The following is a 21,925-nucleotide window of genomic DNA, read 5'->3' as shown; positions in this document are numbered from 1 at the left end:
TGTTTTAGTACATTTTATATTATTTTTTAGCTCCCTTGTTATTTTTTTTTTTTTTTTTTTTAAAGATTTTATTTATTCATTTTTCTGCCCCCCAAAGCCACAGTAGATAGTTGTATGTCATAGGTTCACATCCTTCTAGTTGCTGTACGTGGGACTCGGCCTCGCGTTGGACGGAGAAATGGTGCCTCGGGGCGCGCCCAGGATCCGAACCCGGGCCGCCAGCATCAGAGCGCGCGCACCCAACCGCTAAGCCATGGAGCCGGCCCTCCCTTGTTATTTTTAAATGGTAAAAACACTGCAAGAGAGATTTTAAAATATATTTATCGACTTTTCTAACTATAATGTAAAACCAAGGCAGAAAATTTGAAAAATAGAGAAAATCTCTAAAGGAAAAATCACTAGTGACAATCCTACTATCCAAAGATAACATTTTCATGTTTATCCTTCTCGGCTTTTCCTCTCCACACACTCACATAATATTATTTAAAAAATAGTAGGGATCATATCACATATACTGTTTGTTGGCTGGTTTTTTCATTTCGTGATACATTAGGAAGTATTTTTTCATATTATTAGATATTAACTAACAACATAAATTGCTAATGGCTACACATATTTGATCCTATGAATGTGGCATATTTTACTTAGCCAATCTCCTACCAACCACCATTCAGCTAGTTCTGGCATGATTCAGAACCTTTAGGGAGAAGACCCATGAAGGAGAGCTGAGGTCAATTATATACACAGCCACTGATGAGGCCTCTTCCTTGTCCCAGCCCACAGCACAGATGGAAGATTAACAAGAGTGGGACTGCTCAGGACTAATTTTGGAGAAGGGACAGATCTCTAATGAGTTTTTGCAGGTAGAGAAACAGAGGGCCTAGAATTGCATTAGTGAAACAAAGCTCACTCTGTACTGACTTCCTCCTCTCCGAGAAAGGATTCTATAGGATCCTCCACAGAGGTAAGCCCTCCCAAATCAATTCTCTTCATGTGACAATTGCAGGGAAGCTGGCAGGGCCAGGCACTTTCCCACCACTGTTTACAGGCAGAGACATCTCTCTTCTCAAAAGGTGGGACCTAAAACATTCTTTGTAGACTAGGGCTAGATTTAGACCCCAGAATATACCATACTACACTTTCATTTTATTTCCTGATCCAGTTAATCCTGAAATCTTTATCAAATGGTTGTCCAAGTCCTATCAAACAAATGAGAAAGTACGAGGATCAATTCAATAGATTTCAGTAGATGCAATGTAACTGTAGCAATATATTGGTATCCATAAATCTCTGTTAGAATTTTTCAATGAATTCAATGCTCCATGGGCAAGATACAATTATTCTTATTATACATGTGCCATGGCCTTGGGAGCTAAGGAGTCATCTGCAGGAGGAAGCTCAGAGGTACCAGAATCTCAGGAGAAAAGTGCATAAATATTTATAGATGTAGAAAGGAACAAACTCTGCCCACCACTAGAGCAGCTGAAGTTCACGAGTGAAGGGCCTGTGAGAAAGATGAGAAACTGCTGGATACAAACCACTGGTGGGTCATGGAACCAAGTTACAGGGTTAAAATAATCAAATGAAAAAGAAGTGTCACCACATGAAATAAGAGTAATCACTGTTTCACGGCCCACGTGTGGGTGTGCAGGTGCATGTGTATGGGTTTGAGTGTATTTGCACACAAGTGTATGCCAGATTATAATATAAAACATCTCTTACTGTGAGTCATGGTCAAAAGTTTGAAACCCATCTAGATTGTCCATTGCCCCATGAGAGAAGCTAGATATAAAAAATGTAGGATTTTTTAAATTATACATTGATCATTAATTTTTTATTCCATAAATAGGTACTAGAAGGTGTCACCACTCAAACTTTAAATGATCCTTTAGAGACTTCTTTCTCATGCGAGAATTGTGAGGGTTGACAGAAAATTCCCATCTTAAATGACTAAACAGAATTGGTCTTACATGAAACCCTCAGAACTTGTATCTCCATACTGTGACACAAGTTTAAAAGCATTTGGCTAATGGTCATCTTGCTTTAGCAAACAGGAACATAAGCACTATTTTAATACACAGACACACAGTAAACAACTAAACATGAGAGCCAGGACACCAAAAATAATAGCCTAAGCTTAATATAGCAAATCCCAAATCACAGCTTTTCCCATACCTTTTTCAATAACTAGTTGGTTAATATCCTCCAGTACGCTAACTGATTCTGTTACTCAGGGCAGCATTTTCTCACCTAACTAAGATTGCTGTGTTACCATCTTACTCAAAGTAACTTTAGAGGAGTTTTATTAAGGTTATTTTTATGGTACAGACAGATGACTGGTAGACTGGTGACCTCAGGACCTCTGAATCTTTCAACTTGTCCATGTTTGGTAGTGCCAACCCTAACACTTCAACAAAATATTTCAATACTTTTCAAAGGTTTGAGCTGATCCAAAACAGGTATCTGAAAACACTTGTGATCCCACTTTACGTTTTTTTGAAACCCAACTCCGTACAGATGGGCATTTGAGAAAAATAATTCAGCCTCCATGTTAATATTTTAAAAAATCTTTGCCAATTACAAATAGACAACATAAAGCATAGGGCTCCAATTACAAATAGACAACATAAAGCATAGGGCTCCAATTACAAATAGACAACATAAAGCATAGGGCTCCCTTTTCAATCAACAACCTTGGATACTTCTATTTCAAGCGTCATTACACCTGAATTTTCTACTACCAAAAGCTTGGATGACATAAGACAGCAAAGCCATCATTTAAAGGACATATCACTTATTGATTACTCTAGGTTCTAGTATTGAGTCAGTTTTTAGAAAGGCACAGGCCTGGACTGTCTTACCTTATCTTTATAAAGAAACATTCAAAGACCATTATGCTCTTGGATATTATGAATAGCTTATATCAAGGCTTTCCATCGGGTATGCTGTGGTCACAAAATGGTTGTAAGTATTATGTAGATCCCCTCAGCTCTCAGGGCTTTTTGAGTGTATACATCTTCTGTGTGCCATGATGCGAAAAAGTTTGGGAAGTTCTGTTTTATTGAATAAACAGCCACATAAACACTATCTTCTTATCGTCTAAAACCTGTTATTGAAGACACTAGTCCTTAAGCTATTCAATGTTCCTTAAAATCTGAGTTGGTAAAAGGCCTACCTAAGCATTCAGCACTGAAGAGGATGTTCCCATTAAACTGGTACATTCTTAGATCATGAGTTTGAATTAACTCTGTGTTTTTCTTTTTGAACTGGTTTCTAGGAAGCTCAATCCTAAATTTTGTGCTCAACAGCATTAGCCATCGCTAGCCTAAACTATCTACTACATTTACAGTCATTCCCTGAATTTCATCACTAAACTCAGTTCTTTTAATATCTATTTGATAGTTTTGTTATGGAATGTAACATATGACCTTTTTAGAAGTAGAGTGGATTGAAAATGATAAATGAACAAATGAAAATTTCAGATAAAGATATCTATATAATTATGAATTGCCTGGTATTACTACTCAATATATTTCTGTAAGAATGGAGAGCAACAAAAATACCCCTAAAAAGAGCATAATAAAGTTTACCAGCTCAATCTTGTGAATTGTAACTCAAAAATCACACACACACACTTATGAGTCATTGCGTATAATTCTATATGGGTTTCTGATCTGAATAATAATTTTTAAGGTCAACCATATGAAACTGCCAATGAATATTGAATGAATATTGGCAGTTTCATATACTTCAACATAAACAGGAGGAAAGGATTTATCTGCTAATAGGATATGGATATATTAACAGTGATAATAGAATTTTGTCTCACCTGAATGACCTCAGCATTCGATAGGACTTTCCTAAGTCAGATACTCTTCTGCAGAATGGACCCACAGCCAACTCCATCTGAAATATTAAAAGATACCCCACAGCGTTTTATGTCAAAATCCTAAGGTAAACTGAGGACACACCAGAATCATAGAAAGTTGTAGCTTGCAGTAAACTTAATTTTATCTGGACTGTGAGGCAAGTTTTGAAAGTCAATTAAATTTATTAAAAGGCAACAACTTGGATAACTTTTGCATTTATTTACTAAAGGGGCCTAAGATGAGACAATTCCTTCAAGAAAATAGAAAAACGTTTTTTGTTATGTAAGAAAAGGAAGTGTAGATCTTTTCTCCATTGAAAAATCAGAAAAAGGAAGGTTTTCAAGACTGACTCTGTGCCTATATCTTTAAGTAGGCATCACAAGCCTTTTTATATTAAATATAAATGATGACAATTTTTACCACACTGGCCCAAGTGATTAAAAGCACTGACTCTGGAGGTGGCACATCTGTGTTAGAATTCCAAATTTACAATGACTAGTTGTGTGGTCCTGGACTTAATCTCTGTAGGCTCCAGGTTCCTCATCTGTCAAATGGAGATGATAATATCTACTTCATAGAATTATGCAAATAAAACAGTTAATTCCACGAAGCACCACGTGCATGGCATACAGTAAGTGCTTGTTAAATGTCAGCAATTATTATCAGTATTTTAAAAACTCCCCCCCTTTTAAATAATTAGTAAATTAATTTGCTTCCTGACTCAAGAATTTAGCAACTAATGGTTTCACTTCACTTTATTTTCTTCCTTTGACTGGAAATTTTACTTGTCAGTAATTGGAGTTTTAGGCTACCTGTTCTTTATCTACCAAGTGCATATGGAAACTTTTTGCATATGTGGCACTCAGATGATAAACCACTTCTCCACTCTTGCTATGACCAGGACCCTGGTAAAGAACTGTTTAGAAAATGGCTAAGAAAAGGCTGCTCCATGGTAACGCAGCATCTTTCTTCAAGAAAAACATACGAAAGGAAAGTGGGGCTTCTGTCCTGCTGGCCATCCTTCTGAAAAACTGTTCAGATCTCCTTGCCATTGGAAGACCATGGAGATCTAAACAATCCGTCATTTGAGAGACATTTCTGACTCCTTATTAACTGCCAGGCACCAAGCTAGAAAAGGGGATGAGAAGATGAATTAGACTGTCTTGCCTTCACGGAGTTCTCACAAATTTAGTGAAGAAGGGGATGTATGTTTATTTATTTAAATAATATAATTATTATTCAGCAAAATCATATATACATATAAAGAATATTATAAAGCAAAATAGCAAGTACGTTATCAAATGTACAAACTGAGTGTCAGGGGAGAACTGGAGGGCAGCTTCCTTGAGGTGGTCTTGAGGGTCACTAGCGGCCAGATGAATTTCTCTCTTAACACATAGAAGACACAGAGTATACTCTGTAGTCCTAAAGAGAAACCTCACATGGTTGGAAAGTCCTCTAGAATACAGAAGAATAAGTAAATAAAAAGAGAAAAATCTAAGGAAGAAAAGTCAGAATTCTTGCCAACAATGTAAAACAGAGCAGCTTCAAGTCAGTGTTCTCAACTCAAGACAGTGGGTGATGGGCTGTTCCTTGGAACCTGTTTACTTTATTCACTCGATGGGAGTTTCTGGTTTCCTTCAGAATGTGGCATTTATTTTACAATGAGCACAAAGTAAAGACGTGATTATCATGTATCTCTGATTTGGTAATTCCAATCATATAACTAACTGTGTGTGTGTCTATGTGTGTATGTATGATAGTTTTTTAAACACTAAAATTATATGAAGTATTTTTCATAAAATGTTTTTATCAATTTTTTTTTCAATACCCTAGAGGGCTTCATCATCTTAAAAGATTAAACCAAACGACCTTTGCCTTAGCACTTGAACAGGACGAACGTTAAAACAAATCAGTGGCTAAGAAAAAAGTACACTATGAGAAAATATGGCCTCGAATGGCTGTGTAATCTCCGATGATGCAGGAGATGTCTATGCGTTAGGACAGTTTCAAACCTGTTAAAAGATTAAAATAAATTTTTCATCCAAAAGGACCTCTGGGGTACTGAAAACCCTTTTCTTCTGCCAGAATTCCATTACACAATAAAGGCCATGTTTCTAAAGGGCAGGAGTGTTGCTTTTAGAGGAGGTGACTGTAATTAGCTGTGGATACAGAAATGGCATGTGCGTCTGCCTCTCTCTAGCTCTCCCGTTAGAGGGAACGAGCAGTCAGCTGCAGGCATGTGAACTAATTACAGGCCTGCTCCTTACCCACCACAGACATTTGGTCAACCACAGGGCATCTCTGGATACTCCTGGGGCACTCCTGCCCTGACACTGTGCAGGAGAAAAGGCAATAGGAATTAGAATCTTGATTATTTTGCTTTCTTTCCTAAATCGAGATTTTCGGGCAAAAAGCAAAATAGATATAAATGTATATTTAAAGGGCACCAGAAGACCTATAAATAGAAACTGCTAGGAGTACCACTAAGTAAATAATTTAATGCCAACTTCAAAAGCCATCCTTTCCCTCAGGGATATTGAAGGGCTGAGGGGAGTGTGTGCTTCAGAGGGCAGTGTGGACAAGTCCCCAGAGAGATTCTGAATCAGCAGAGTCCCAGTGGCCTTGGACAAGCTTAGTGCTTTAGAACTGCTGTGCGATTAATGTAGACACAGAGACCATGTGGTCACAGCAGGGAATTAATTACTGGTAAGAAACCACCTCATGCCCATGACCTGATTCCTAAAGGGGCTGTATGCTGGGTACTTTCCTCGCCATGGACCCTCCAGATGGCACCCTACAACTACTTTTTCTTTCACCTGTGCTACGGTGCCAGTGGGGAGAAGTTAGGATTCCTGAAGAAATCTTTAAAATAGATCATTATCTGTCTTTGCAAGTGGACTTTATGCCAAACAACTAGCATTTTCAAACCTATTTTATTGGTCTCTTCTTGAGCTCTTTCTCTTTCTGTTATTTATGCTAGAATAGCAAGCACTCATCACAAGAACTCTTTCCAAACCCACAGAGGATCTGTGTGTTCTTGATTCCAGCAGCTTCGATGGCTTTATTTAATTCTGAATACAAACTGATAGAACTTTCAATAATAAAGCAGTCAGAAAGCTTTCTAGTCCCCAGTTGACGCCTGTCATGAATAGAAATGTCAGGGTAATGCTACCTAAGTGTTTTGACTTATCCCAGAAATATACTTCCACCAAGCATGATTATGAAAGCTGAGGTGCAACATCACATAATTGCAGTTGTGGCAAGAAACTACATCAAATGAAACAAAAACCCCAAATTCACTTTAATTTTTTAAAACATGGGGGAATGATAGAACAGCTGAATAATATTTGTCAAAGCTACTCTCACAAATATGATTAACTATGATAGTGCCTCCACCTGTCTCCTGTGCCCACAACACACAAGACCCACAGGACTGGGGAACTGTCTGCAAGGTGAGTGGCAGGATATTCTGAAACTGGGACACAAGGTCTAGGAGTAGACAAAGGACTCGGCACCACACAGACTACAGTAACCAATGTCGGTGCAGGGCTGGAAAACACACTCTTAACACTGAGTAAATGCTGTGTGTATAAATGCAGTTTCTATATTCAAGAAATGGAAAAGAGGATGCCTTGGAGCATAAGTAGTAATAATGACTGATGAGTTTCATTTATCTTAAGGGAAGGGATCTGGGAAAAGGTTTGGTTTACTGGGCAACATGACTTAAGAAAGAAGGCATGCCAAATAAATTCTGAATAATGCAGTTCTAGGAAGGTGGGAGCTCAACCTTGCCCCTGGATGGTCCGAATCTTGAGCAGGTGCTAGCTGCGGCAGTGAGGGCTAAAGGACAATGCTTTCCATCTTTCAAGACGCATCAGGGAACATATCATTAAAACAGAAAACAAAAACAAAAAGCCTTTTCCCGCAGCACTCTCATTTTGGCCATCTCCTGCTCGGCTGCCACTCTAATTGGACTTGAAGTGCTGCCTCCAGGAAAGTGACTCAAGAACCAGCTGGAGCAGAATGCAAATCAACCAGTGGGGGAGGGAGCCCAGGGAGAGAAGAGGATGGGAAAAGAAAAACAAAATGGAGGAGGAAAGGGGCAAAGAAGAACAGACACCTGTTTGAGTATAGCTCACAATGTGTATAACAAATAAGAGCGGTCTTGGTACATCACTGTTTCATTTCAATAAACAGCCTGTAACCCCAGAAAGGGACAAGTAAGGCACTATTTATATATAAATCTCTTTACCCTGAAGTTTACCTGTAACATCAAAGCAACATGTACAGGTATCTGAGAACGAAGTTGACAAAAATGGGAATGGTAAAAGGAGCATATTAATGGTAACATTTAATTTCTATTTTCATGCTGAGGCTACTAAAGGCTTTTTAATATAGTTTATTGGTCTCAAGCATATAATTTGGGGATGAAAATGACTAACTCTAGACCAATCGATATGCAAAAAGCCTGGCTCTTGAAACATCAGGTTATGTACCTGTTCTTTCTTATAATTCTGTCAGGTGTGAGGGAGTATCTGACAACCAGCCCCCTGCTACAAGCAGTCTGCCACAGCCTTCCCTTGGGTTGGGAATAGTGGACCAAGACTTGCTCCCAGACCCCCATAAGGATAAATAGGACATTAAAATTTGTCTTTATAAGCAGGGAGGATCTGGCAAACCACTATGAATAATTCATTTGAATGACTATTTAGACTAGTAAAGCTAACAGATTTGAAAGGCTTAAAAAGTGAGTTCACCTTTGACATACTAGGTAAATATGAATTGTCTGTTTCTGAATCTTGCAATGAAAGTGTATGTTTGAAGTGTTTCTTCTTTGCCTCTGATACTGTTGAAAGGCTTTTTAAAAATCTGTCTAAAGGACAAAGAAAAAAACCTTTCTCTCAGAGCTGATTATAGTTCTGCTATTTTAATGTCATTCTACCTCATTCACATCAGATAGCTTGGAAGGATTTCAAGGCCCGCCATACACAAGAAAAGTACTCTATTTCATAGAGGGAGACCAAAGAATCAGACTCTATATCTACCTGGTCCACTGTGCATCTAAATGATTAGAACACCGTCTTGGAATGCTGAGCTGGCCACTAGATGATTACGGATGTGTTAAGAGTTCTTTCTCTTCATATAACAACAGAAAGTCCCTTTACACTGTTTGAAGGATAAATTTCATTGCCTACATTATTTTCCAGCAAGGTTAATCAATTATTCTTATCAATACTGACCTGGTAGGATAGTAAAATAGTGAGAAAGCCCCATATTAGGTAAAAGTGGATAATGTTGCTCTACTGTGGAATGAGCTACTTCAGCTTAATCTTGAAATAGCAAAGATGAGTGATGATTCTTTTGTTAGATACAAAGAAAAAAACATCTGCTATGCAAGTATCTTTAAATTCTTTTCCTTTTTTACCAATTAGGTTTAAATGGATTTATTATTCTTCATGTTTCAACTCTTTAAAGACACTGAAGAATACATATTTAGTCTTTTAATAGATAACATTGAGGCTGAAACATCTTCCTCTTTGCAGCTATGCATCAATTTACCTGTGCAAAATCAGCAGCAAGTCGCATTTTCCCACTTTCACCAAGAGGTCTTATGAGACTGGCATTGCGGATAAAAAGTTCAATTGCTCTTTGGGCAATAGCTTCAGTATTGTCGAAAACAAAGTCCAAGCATTCAAAGTGTTTAAAGTAGTCACTCATAACTCTGGCAATGAAACCTTGAAGCTCCTTCATGTACAGAGAACAAGGAACATCAGGCTTTCCTGAGCTGGATAGTGACCTGCAAAAGAAAAAAACAGCCAATGCACTAAAAGGCACTATTTCTCTGCCCTCTGCCTGCTATTTCAATCCTGAGCAATTTTTTCCCTTAATCGTAGAAAAGGCATTGTTTATTTTTGCTAAGAGTTACAGAGCATAAAAAACAAGGTTTAAATTATATTCTAAAGACTGTTTTAAGATACTAGGAAGATTACTGAAGGAATTTTAGAATTCATATACCTAAAGATTATTAAGAATGAAATAGACAAGGGTCTGTCTGGGAGGAGTCATACAAGTGCCTTATGCACTCTCTGACCTCTCATGGTCTCTCCCAGCTTTACAACTCTCCATCCTTTCATATGTTTTGCCTGGTTAGTGAATAAATCAATAATGGATCTTGAAATAGGATTTTACACATAGTAATGGCAGAAAATGCTGCCTTCTCCAAACAAATTCTTGGCAAAGACATCTCTGCTCTTGTGCTATTTAATCTGATCAGTCCAAGAGCAGAATTCTGACTGTGGAATTGGTTATGTAACAAGACGCATGGTATGCAATTTTTTCCTCCCAGATGATGAGGTTTGGAAAGGCTTTAATTTGGATCAACAGATGATGCCAGCTGATGCTCCATGAAATACTATTTATAATTTATAAATGTTTATAATTGCTCTTTAAGGAATATATTAAAAGAATGTGAAATATTTATGGGAAAGAAGAGTTATACCAAAATTAGAAATCACCTGATATTAATTAGCTAGCCAATGAGATCATTGGCTACATAATTTCAAAAAATAAGTTAAATGTTTCCATGTTCTGAGAATGACGTAGAGAAACTGGCGATGGTCTAGAGAAGAACAAGAGATATGATTCAAATACCCAGAGCCAGAGAATGGGGTGAACTTAATTATTTTCAAATACAGCCATAGTTATTATAAGTAGGATGCTAACCAAAGGTCTTCCACTTTCAGAAGCAGATAGAAATAGAGAAAGTAGGCTTATGTTCCAGGAGGGAGAGATTTTGTTCTGGTGTAAGAAAGGCTGTCCTAGCTCTGCAAGGCCATTGAGGGGGCATGGTGCAAAGCTGCAGTCTGCAGGATCACAGGGTGGTGTGCTGCTTGGTACAGAGTACAGGCACAGCCTCAGTAAATGACAGCAATCTCCATGTGGGGTTTGCTTTGGCCAATTTCAGACATTGCATGGCCTATCTTTATTTAGGTTTTGTCAGTCCAAAAGGCTAGGTTTCAAAAAAAGAAAAAAAAAAAAAAGGTACCAATCCCTTTCATATCATCTCATGCTTTATCAAAAGCACTGCTGTCATCTTGGAACTACTCTGGAGGATTGTTTCAGGAATTTTAATCTGGTCAGCTGAAATGATTTCCTTGAGGATTAGAAAATAACAGTAAAACAAGTTCCACAAGCATGTGTTGATACAATTAAACTAAAATGACTACACAAAATTTTGAAATATGTATTATCAATTCTGTGTGGATTAGAAGCTTGATTTAAATTTACTAGAATACAAAACTCACTAGGCAATTGTTAAAGCTCAGTTTTCCCAATTATGCTAAAGCTTTTAGTAAGAAGTTCTCAATTGATACAGTGCAGTGGTAAATTGCGCAGAAATTTAAGGATCTTTGTAATAAGAGCCTGAATACACAAGTTGAAGACAGAAGGACTCAACAAATGCACACTTGAGAAGTGGGAGATGTTCATCGTCCTGTCATTAATTTTTTAGTGTTGTGTGTGTACCTCCCCTCCTCAGAGGTGCTCAGCCACCACTTCGAGGATCTAGGGTCCTCCCACTTTCACTGCCTCCTCTCCCCCATTCAAAGCTGTAATCAGACATGAGTCATTTTACATTAAATAAAAGAACGTCATCAATGTACTACACCAGTCAAACATTTACATTTTAAGCTTTATCTAATTTGGGAAAAAACACACCAGTCCTATTAAATACATTTCAAATGCCAGGAAACCATGTTGAGGAATACTTTTTAAATAGCAAGGGATTCTGTAACCACATCTCATATAAGCTTGGCCTAGAAGGTAAACCTGATTTACTCCTTTTACCTAGAATAGGTAGGGCTTGGAAGGGCAGGTGTTCACTATTATTTGTCCACTTGTGACCCCTGGGGACTGGCCCTACTATAAAAGTGATTCCCAGTTCTTGAATAGTTTAATCCAACTTCACCTTATATTTCATATAAGCCATATGTACATGAAATAGCATGAGAGAATTACTAATAACAAGTTCTAGAAGGTGGGAAGATTACTGACATGGGAGCAATATTTTAAATACACTATAAAGCAACAGTGCTCTACATGCCTATACCGCCATGTATAAAAAATGACTTTCAGTGGAATCTCAAATGTCTGCTGTATAGAGAGAGAACTCAAATGGAGCCATCAAAGCCCTTTTGGGGAAAAAAATTAAGGACAATGTTATATACCTTAAAAAATGCTTCATACTCATGGCAAAGAGTATTAAAGAACATATATGGTTCACTACTATTTAAGCAGACTAGTAACAACATACCTATTTGGGAAAACAACTTTTAATGTCTAATGTGCTATCTGTAGGCACTAGTCAGGGCTCACCAATGCAATTACTGAAGTAAGTATCTGACCATTCTTACAGAATAAGCCTCCAAAAACTACCTCATTTTTGTTTCCTTTTCAGAGGCATTGATGATTGGTCTAACTGGGACATTTCACGTTTTTGAACAAAATTCACTTCCTCCCAAATACTGGTAATCAATTTAATCAACAGTTAAATATTCCTGTCTCCAAATATAATAGCATTTTTTGTGTAGAATCCACACTACCCTTCTGTGCTTCATAACATTATTAAAAAAGAGACTGACCTTTTTACCCTTCAAAAGATACCTTATAAATGAAATGATAAATGATTTGAAAAATTAAAAAACAGTGTAATAATGACACAATTTTTCTACAAATGGCTGAAAATTTAAAGTAGATATTCTCTTAAACAACGTGAATATAAAGAGAAACAGTACAGTTCAAAAATAGTAACTAACTATAAACTAGGAATATAAAACACAAATCTACATATTAATATTGTGTGGTTAAGTTTAAAAAAAATCATGCTAAACGTGCAAATAACTATTCATATGTGCAAATTCCTATGTGCAAATAACTATGAAGTGATAAATAAATGAAAAGCAATAAGATATATGAGGAAGCCATCTGCTTTAAAACTAATTTGGAGAGTGACGTCAGCATCATGGTGGAGTGAGCTTCCCCCATTGAACTCTCCCTCTCTAAGACACAACAAAAAGGACATTCACATTCCAACAGAAGCCATTCACACAACACAGGGGACATCTGAGGCACCCAGGTAGCCATACACCCGAGGACAGAGGTGCTAGAATCCTAAGAGGAAGTGGAAGCAGGTAAGAGGAGCTCCCTTCTTTCCCCAAGGACTGCGACCCAGAGACTGAGATCATGCAGCTCTCAGAGGAGGGGGAGGGGCGGCTCGCTGCGTGAAAACCTGCGCTCTCCAAGACCCCTCACAGCCCAAGGGGATCCCTCTGCGGAGGGAGTGGAACTGTTGCCAGGGTAGTCTCAACAAGCTAGCCCCTCAGGAGAGCAGAGAGCAATAGCAAGGCGAGAAACCTCTGAGATCAGGGAGGCGAAGGTAAGCACCCCTCCCCCACTCGGCCTGCCTGACTGGCGCTTCAGCACAGAGGCGCTTCAGCTCAGCCCCGTCCCGAGGCAGCGGCCCCCAGGCACCCAGGCCCCACCAGCAGGGGCAGCGTGACCGCCCCACCCCCACAGGCAGCAGCCCCCAGATGCCTGGGTCCGACCGGCACCAAGGCGAGCCTGTGCCCCCGCACCAGAGACAGTGGCAGCTCAGGCCCCACCACCGCACAGCCCCAGCTGCTCTGGCTGGACCAAGCCATGGCCCCAGCTTTGGCAGCTTCCCCATGACACGGCCCCAGCTCCTTCGGCTGGACTGTGCACCACTCCCAGCTCCTTTGGCTTGACCGCCCCCTGCCCCCGGCTCCAGCGGCTTCGGCTTGGCCTGTGATCAGGCTCCAGCTGACTTGGCGCCAGCAACTTCGGCCCACCACACTCCAGTTCCAGCTTCTTTGGCCCAGCGGCGCCCCAGCTCCTCCTTCTTCGGCCCAGCGCACTCCAGTTCCAGCTGCTTTGGCCCAGCAGTGCTCCAGCTCTTCCTTCTTTGGCTCAGCACACTCCAGTTCCAGCTTCTTTGAACCAGAGCACTCCTGTTCAGCTTCCTTGGCCCAGCACACACCAGTTCCAGCTTCTTCTGCCCACCGGTGCTCCAACCCCTGCTTCTTTGGCCCAGTGGCACTTCAGCTGCACCTGCTTCAACTCACCTCCACCTGAGCCCCAGCTGCTTCGGCCCAGCTGCGCTCCAGTCTCACTGTTCCCACACTCCAGCTCCAGCTGCTCCCATGCTTCCTCCCCAGCAGCCTCCACTCAGCCATGCCTCAGATCAGCCAAGGGCTGAGGAGGGTGCCCGTGGATTGAGGTGGGCCAGAAAACACAGCTTGACCCCCACCCAGCGCCAGCAAGAGGAAACTGCGACCATATATTTGCACTATGAGGAAAAGTAAGCCAACACCGACAGGCACCATGCAAAAATTTATTAAATCTCCAGACCAAAAGTAAAATGACAAGCACCCAGAAGTCAACCTGGAAAGCACAGAAATGTATAATCTTAACGACAGAGAATTCAAAATAGCCATCATAAAAAAGCTTAATGAAATACAAGAAAACACAGACAGACAATTCAATGAAATCAGGAGTTTCTTCACAAAAGAGATTGAAACTGTGAAAAAAAAAACAAAACAATCAGAAATCTTAGAGATGAAAAACACAACAGAGGAGATAAAGATAAATCTGGAAGCCTTAAGCATCAGAGCTGACAATATGGAGGAAAGAATTAGTAATATTGAGGGCAGCAATGCAGAAATGCTGCAGATGGAGGAGGAAAGAGAACTCTAAGACTAAAAAGAAATGAAGAAACTCTCCGAGAAATATCCAACTCAATTAGGAAATCCAACATAAGGATTATAGGTATTCCAGAGGAAGAAGAGAGGGAAAAAGGAGCAGAGAACTTGTTCAAAGAAATAATAGCTGAGAACTTCCTAAACTTGAGGAAGGAGTTGGAAATACCAGTGAATGAAATAAATAGATCTCCTAAATATATCAACACAAAAAGACCCTCTCCAAGGCATATAGCAGTAAAGCTAGCACAAGTCAATGACAAACAAAAAATACTAAGGGCAGCTAGACAAAAAAAAATTAACATACAAAGGATTTCCTATCAGGTGCTCAGATGATTTCTCAACAGAAACTTTACAGGCTAGGAGAGAGTGAACGATATATTCAAAATTCTGAAGGATAAAAACTTTCAGCCAAAAATACTCTATCCAGCAAACACATCCTTCAGATATGATGGAGAAATAATAACTATCCCAGATAAACAAAAGCTAAGGGAGTTCATTGCCACAAGATCCCCACTACAAGAAGTGCTCAAGAAGGTCCTCATGCCTGAGGAAAAAAAGAGAAAGGGGATTCAAAGTTTTGAACAAGGAGGAAAATAGTTCGAGAAAACCAGAAAAATTGCAGTCCTCTACCAAAATAGATTAGCAAACACTTAAATATAAAACCAAAGATCAAGGGAAGGTAACCACCAAGCATAAATATAACCTCATCATGTTAAACATGAACTCACAACACAAGAAGGAATAAGATGTGACAACAATAACTTAGAAGGGGAAGAGGAAAGGGATTGAATCGACCTAGTCTAAGGGAATAAGAGGCCATCAAAAAATGGACTATCACATCCACAAGATTTTTTTATACAAACATCATGGTAACCATTAACCAAATAATCAGAACAGAATCACACATGACAAAGAAAGACAAAACTAAGAGAACCCCCGTACAGAACTACCAAACTAAACTGGTAGTCCAAAAGACACGGGATGAGAAACAAAAGAACCAGAAAAAGAGTGATAAAATAATAACAACAAGCCCCCATATATCAATAATTACCCTAAATGTAAATGGACTGAACTCTCCAATCAAAAGGCACAGAGTGGTGGGATGGATTAAAAAACAAGACCCAACAATATGGTGCCTCCAGGAAACACTTCTCAGCTCTAAAGACAAACACAGGCTCAGAGTGAAAGGATGGAAGACAATACTCCAAGATAATGGCAAACAAAAGAAAGCAGGTGTTGCCATACTTTTATCAGACAAAGTTGACTTCAAGATAAAACAGGTAATTAGAGACAAAGAGGGACAACATATAATGATAAAAGGGACACCCCACCAAGAAGACATATCACTTTTAAATATATATGCACCCAATACAGGAGCACCAAGGTATATAAAGCAACTATTAATAAACCTAAAAGGAGATACTAACAACAACACAATAATAGTAGGGGATCTTAACACCCACTCTCATCAATGGACAGATCATCCAGACAGAAAATAAATAAAGAAATAATGGACCTAAACGAAAAACTAGATGACATGGACTTAATAGACATATACAGAGCACTCCATCCAAACACAGCAGATTACACATTCTTCTCAAGCACACATGGAACATTCTCAAGAATAGACCATATGTTGGGAAACAAGGCATGCTTATATAAATTTAAGAAGATTGAAATCATAATAAGCATCTTTTCAGACCATAATGCCATGAAGTTAGAAATCAATTACAAGGAAAAAACCAGGAAAGTGACAAAGCTGTGGAGACTCAACAACATGCTGCTAAACAACCAATGGATCATTCATGAAATTAAAGGAGAAATCAAAGCATATCGGGAGACAAATGAAAATGAAAATATACCGTACCAACTCCTATGGGATGCAGCAAAAGCAGTCCTGAGAGGGAAACTCATAGCAATACAGGCCCACCTTAACAAACAAGACAAAGCCCAAATAAGCAACCTCAAACTACACCTAACAGAATTAGAAAAAGAAGAACAAACAAAGCCTAAAGTTAGCAGAAGGAGGGAAATAATAAAAATCAGAGCTGAAATAAATGAAATTGAAATTAAGAAAACAGTAGAAAGGATCAATGAAACAAAGAGCTGGTTCTTTGAGAAGATAAACAAAACTGACAAACCCTTAGCCAGACTCACCAAGAAAAAAAGAGAGAAGGCTCAAATAAATAAAATTAGAAATGAAAAAGGAGAAATTACAACAGATACCACAGAAATACAAAAGATTATAAAAGAATACTATGAAAAACTATATGCCAACAAATTGGACAATCTAGAAGAAATGGATAAATTCCTAGATTCATACAACCTCCCAAAAGTGAATCAAGAAGAAATAGAGAAACTGAATAGACCAATCACAAGTAAAGAGATTGAAACAGTAATCAAAAACCTCCCAAAAAATAAAAGTCCAGGACCAGATGGCTTCTCTGGAGAATTTTACTAAACATTCAAAGAAGACTTAGTACCTATCCTTCTCAAACTATTCCAAAAAATAGAGGAAGATGGAACACTTCCCAACACATTCTACAAAGCCAATATCACCCTGATACCAAAGCCAGGCAAAGACAATACTCAGAAGGAAAACTACAGACCAATATCCCTGATGAACATAGATGCAAAAATCCTCAACAAAATATTGGCAAACCGAATACAGCAATACATTAAAAAGATCATACACCGTGATCAAGTGGGATTTGTACCAGGGACACAAGGATGTTCCAACATCCGCAAATCAATGTGATACACCACATTAACAAAACGAGGAATAAAAACCATATGATCATCTCAACAGATGCAGAGAAGGCTTTTGACAAGATCCAACATCCATTTATGATAAAAACTCTCAACAAAATGGGTATAGAAGGAAAGTACCTTAATATAATAAAGGCCATACATGACAAACCCACAGACAACATCATACTCAATGGGGAAAAACTGAAAGCCATCCCTCTGAAAACAGGGACAGGACAAGGGTGCCCACTCTCACCACTCTTATTCAACACAGTATTGGAGGTTCTGGCCAGAGCAATTAGGCAAGAAAAAGGAATCCAAACAGGCAACGAAGAAGTGAAACTCGCACTGTCTGCAGATGACATGATCTTATATATAGAAAACCCTATAGAATCCATTGGAAAACTATTAGAAACAATCAACAACTACAGCCAAGTGGCAGGGTACAAACTCAACTTACAGAAATCAGTTGCATTTCTATATACCAACAACGAACTAACAGAAACAGAACTCAAGAAGACAATCCCATTTACAATTGCAACAAAAAGAATAAAATATCTAGGAGCAAATTTAACCAAGGAGGGCCGGCCCCGCGGCTTAGCGGTTAAGTGCGCGCGCGCTCCGCTACTGGTGGCCCGGGTTCAGATCCTGGGCGCACACCCACACACCGCTTCTCTGGCCATGCTGAGGCCACGTCCCACATACAGCAACTAGAAGGATGTGCAACTATGACATACAACTATCTACTGGGGCTTTGGGGGAAAAAAGGAGGATTGGCAATAGATGTTAGCTCAGAGCCGGTCTTCCTCAGCAAAAAGAGGAGGATTAGCATGGATGTTAGCTCAGGGTGGATCTTTCTCACCAAAAAAAAAAAAAAAAAAAAAAAATTTAACCAAGGAAGTGAAAGACCTATACAATGAAAACAATAAGACGTTACTGAGTGAAATCAATGATGACATAAAGAAATGGAAAAAGATTCCATGCACTTGGATTGGAAGAATAAACACTGTTAAAATGTCCATACTACCTAAAGCAATCTAAGGATTCAATGCAATCCCAATCAGAATCCCAAGGACATTATTCACAGAAATAGAACAAAGAATACTAGCATTCACATGGGGCAACAAAAGATCCCGTATAGCTAAAGCAGTCCTGAAAAAGAAGAACAAGGCTGGAGGAATCGCAATCCCTGACTTCAAAACATACTACAAAGCGATAGTAATTAAAACAGCATGGTACTGGTACAAAAACAGACATTCAGATCAATGAACTGAAAGTCCAGAAATAAATCCTCATATCTATGGGCAGCTAATCTTTGACAAAGGAGCTAAGGACATACAGCAGAGAAAGGAAAGTCTCTTCAATAAATGGTGCTGGGAAAACTGGACAGCCACATGCAAAAGAATGAAAGTAGACCAGCTTCTTTCACCATACACAAAAATTAACTCAAAATGGATCAAAGACCTGAAGGTGAGACCTGAAACTATAAAACTCCTGGAGGAAAATATAGGTAGGACACTACTCGTCATCAGCCATAAAGGGATCTTTTCGAATTCTAGGTCTACTCAGACAAGGGAAACAAAAGAAAAAATAAACAAGTGGGACTTCATCAGATTAAAGAGCTTCTACAAGGCAAATGAAACCAGGATCAAAATAAACAGGGAACCCACCAGCTGGGAAAAAATATTTGCAAACCATATATCTGATGAGGGATTAATCTCCATAATATATAAAGAACTCACACAACTGAATAATAAAAAAACAAACAACCCAATCAAAAAATGGGCAGAGGAAATGAATAGACACTTCTCCAAAGAAGATATACAGATGGCCAATAGGCACATGAAAAGATGCTCAACATCACTAATCATCAGGGAAATACAAATCAAAATCACACTAAGATATCATCTAACACCCGTTGGAATGGCTATAATCACCAAGACAAAAAACAACAAATGCTGCAGAGGCTGTGGAAAAATGGGAACCCTAATCCACTGCTGGTGGGAATGCAAACTGGTGCAGCCTCTATGGAACACAGTATGGAGATTCCTCAAAAGATTAAAAATAGAAATACCTTATGATCCAGCTATCCCACTACTGGGTATCTACCCAACAAACCTGAAATCAACAATCCAAAGAGGCTTATGCACCGCTATGTTCATCACAGCATTATTCACTATAGCCAAGACATGGAAGCAACCCAAGTGTTCCTCGACTGATGATTGAATAAAGAAGATGTGGTATATATATACCATGGAATACTACTCAGCCATAAAAAAAAGACAAAATCATCCCATTTGCAACAACATGGATGCACCTGGAGGGTATTATGTTAAGTGAAATACGCCAGAAAGAGAAAGACAAACAGTGCATGATTTCACTCATATGTGGAAGATAAACCAACACACCGACAGATAGAACTGTTTGGTGGTTACCAGGGTCTAGGGGGCTGGGGGGTGGGCACAAGGGGTGGAGGGATGCACTTATATGGTGACTGATAATAATGTAGAACAAAAATTTCACAATAAAAAAAATAAAAAAATAAAAATAAATAAAACTAATTTGGCCTGACCTTGTTTTTCCAAAAGGGCCTGATGTGGCCTGTTGAGCATGCATTGTACATCTGCTTTAAACATTTACAGTGGCCAAAATTCTTCAGAGATAGTTTTCTAATATACTGAGTCAAAACCACTTTACTCTATTCAAAAAGATTTCAGTAAACACTGGGTTAGGAATTATGATTCTTCTTCTCAAGATACATATGATATAGATAAGCAGTACGCGTGCATATGAAACAGCTATGGAATAATACTAAAGTAAGTGTTTATGGCTAGGTGTGATATGACCAGATTAGACTGCCACTGAACTCTGAGGAAGGAAAATCATTCTTGGAGGGAGTTGAGCAGGAGCTTGCCCTCAAAGCCAGAGCAGGATTTGGACTAGCAAAGTGGCAGAGGCAGGGCATTTTATACAAGGAATACCATGCCTATGCCAGAGGCTCAAATGTGGGGTATTTGTGAGAAGTAAGGAAAAAGATAAGTTTGGAGAGGAAGGTGGTACAAACTATCAGAAGTCCTGCAGTGCCAAGCTGAGTGGCGCAGACATTGATGATTCAATGTTTCAATTACAGGAGAGAAATTGAAAACAAAAACTGAAAACCAAGAACTGAAAAATTTTAATCTGCTAATGGTGCTCATAATGAATAAATTCGGGTAAGGGTGGAGGCTGACCCGGTCACAAGAGGAACAACAAGACATAGGGAGTAGGGGTGGAGGTGGGAATGAAAAACAAATGCAATAAAGTTGAGTGAAAATTTTGATTGAAAATTATTACCCAGAAAAATCTTCTTGATGCATGGTGATGATTATGGCCTCTATAGCATCTCCCACTGAAGTCAGCAAGGGCTGCACAGCACTTCCCATAAGAACATGGATCGTCTGAAAGGAAGAGAAAAGGAAGGAGAGGCAAAATTAAAGAAAACCAATGCAAAGAAATCTGAGATGTAAGAAGCAATTTGACTGAAAGCTGTCATATGATATCAAATTCAGACTGTATACAGTTTAACTATAATAACTCAACAAAAGTCTGCTCCTCTGCCTAACTGCTGTCAGTAATGATTTTTAAAGCTTAAAACATGTGGAACATGGCACTGAAAAATTTCAACTCCCCCACTCCTCTCATATTTTCAAAAAGTTTAATGGTCAAAGGAGCTTCTGGAGAAAGGAGAAGAAAGTAGTACCACTTATGAAGTAAAAATAAAATGAACACATTTTTGTTGTTGTTATTGAGCAAGATTTGCCCTCAGCCAACACCTGTTGCCAATCTTCCTCTTTTTGCTTGAGGAACAGTGGCCCTGAGCTAACATCTGTGCCAGTCTTCCTCTATTTTGTATGTGTGTCACCGCCACAGCATGGCTGCCAAGTGGTGTAGGTCCGCACCTGGGATGTGAACCCAAGAACCCAGGCCGCCAAAGCAGAGTGTGCTGAACTTAACCACTATGCCACGGGGCCAGCCCCTGAACACATTATTTAAAGTTTCTGAAAGGAGTGAGGCAAGACCAAAAGAAATTTTTCAAAATTGGAACCACATCATATGCTTTTAACCAGAGTGAATATAATAAATATACTGGTGATTCTTATAGAGCAGAACAGTCAGGCATTTCACGAACTAGGTTTCTATTTTGAGTTCTAGAGCAGCGAGTCTCAACTGGGGGCAATTTTGCTCCCCAGAAGGCATTTGACAATGTTTGGAGACATTTTTGATTGTCACAACTGGGGTAGGCAAGGGGTTTCCTACTGGCATCTAGCGAATAGAGGACAGAGATGCTGCTAAACATCCTGCAATGCACAGCACAGTCCCCCACAACAAAGAACTCCCCAGCCTAAGATGTCAACAGTGCTAATGTGACAGGAACCAGCCTAACGAGACAGGGTTGTCTGCAAGGCCCCTGGTCTAACAAGAGAAGGCCCCTAACCAATCAGCAAGCTAGGAGAATCAGATAGAGACCACCAAAACCCACATTCCGCAGCC

General features: G+C 39.3%; 1 protein-coding gene across 2 annotated transcripts in view; it reads right to left on the bottom strand.

The window, feature by feature from the left end:
• Positions 1 to 21,925, bottom strand: part of COG5 (component of oligomeric golgi complex 5) — a 373,883-nt gene that overhangs the window by 15,168 nt on the left and 336,790 nt on the right. For both annotated transcript variants that reach the window (XM_014794462.2, XM_087438009.1), the window contains exons 17-19: positions 20,729 to 20,832; positions 9,432 to 9,669; positions 3,830 to 3,906 (exon numbers count right to left, since the gene is read on the bottom strand). In XM_014794462.2, coding sequence (XP_014649948.1) covers positions 3,830 to 3,906; positions 9,432 to 9,669; positions 20,729 to 20,832 — 419 coding nt within the window. The remainder of the gene's footprint in view (positions 1 to 3,829; positions 3,907 to 9,431; positions 9,670 to 20,728; positions 20,833 to 21,925) is intronic.

Source organism: Ceratotherium simum, chromosome 1, assembly GCF_057802395.1.
Source record: "Ceratotherium simum simum isolate JZ-2026a chromosome 1, ASM5780239v1, whole genome shotgun sequence".
NCBI lineage: Eukaryota > Metazoa > Chordata > Mammalia > Perissodactyla > Rhinocerotidae > Ceratotherium > Ceratotherium simum.
The sequence above is the reverse complement of the archived record's forward strand: the minus strand, read 5'-3'. Positions and strand labels throughout refer to the sequence as shown.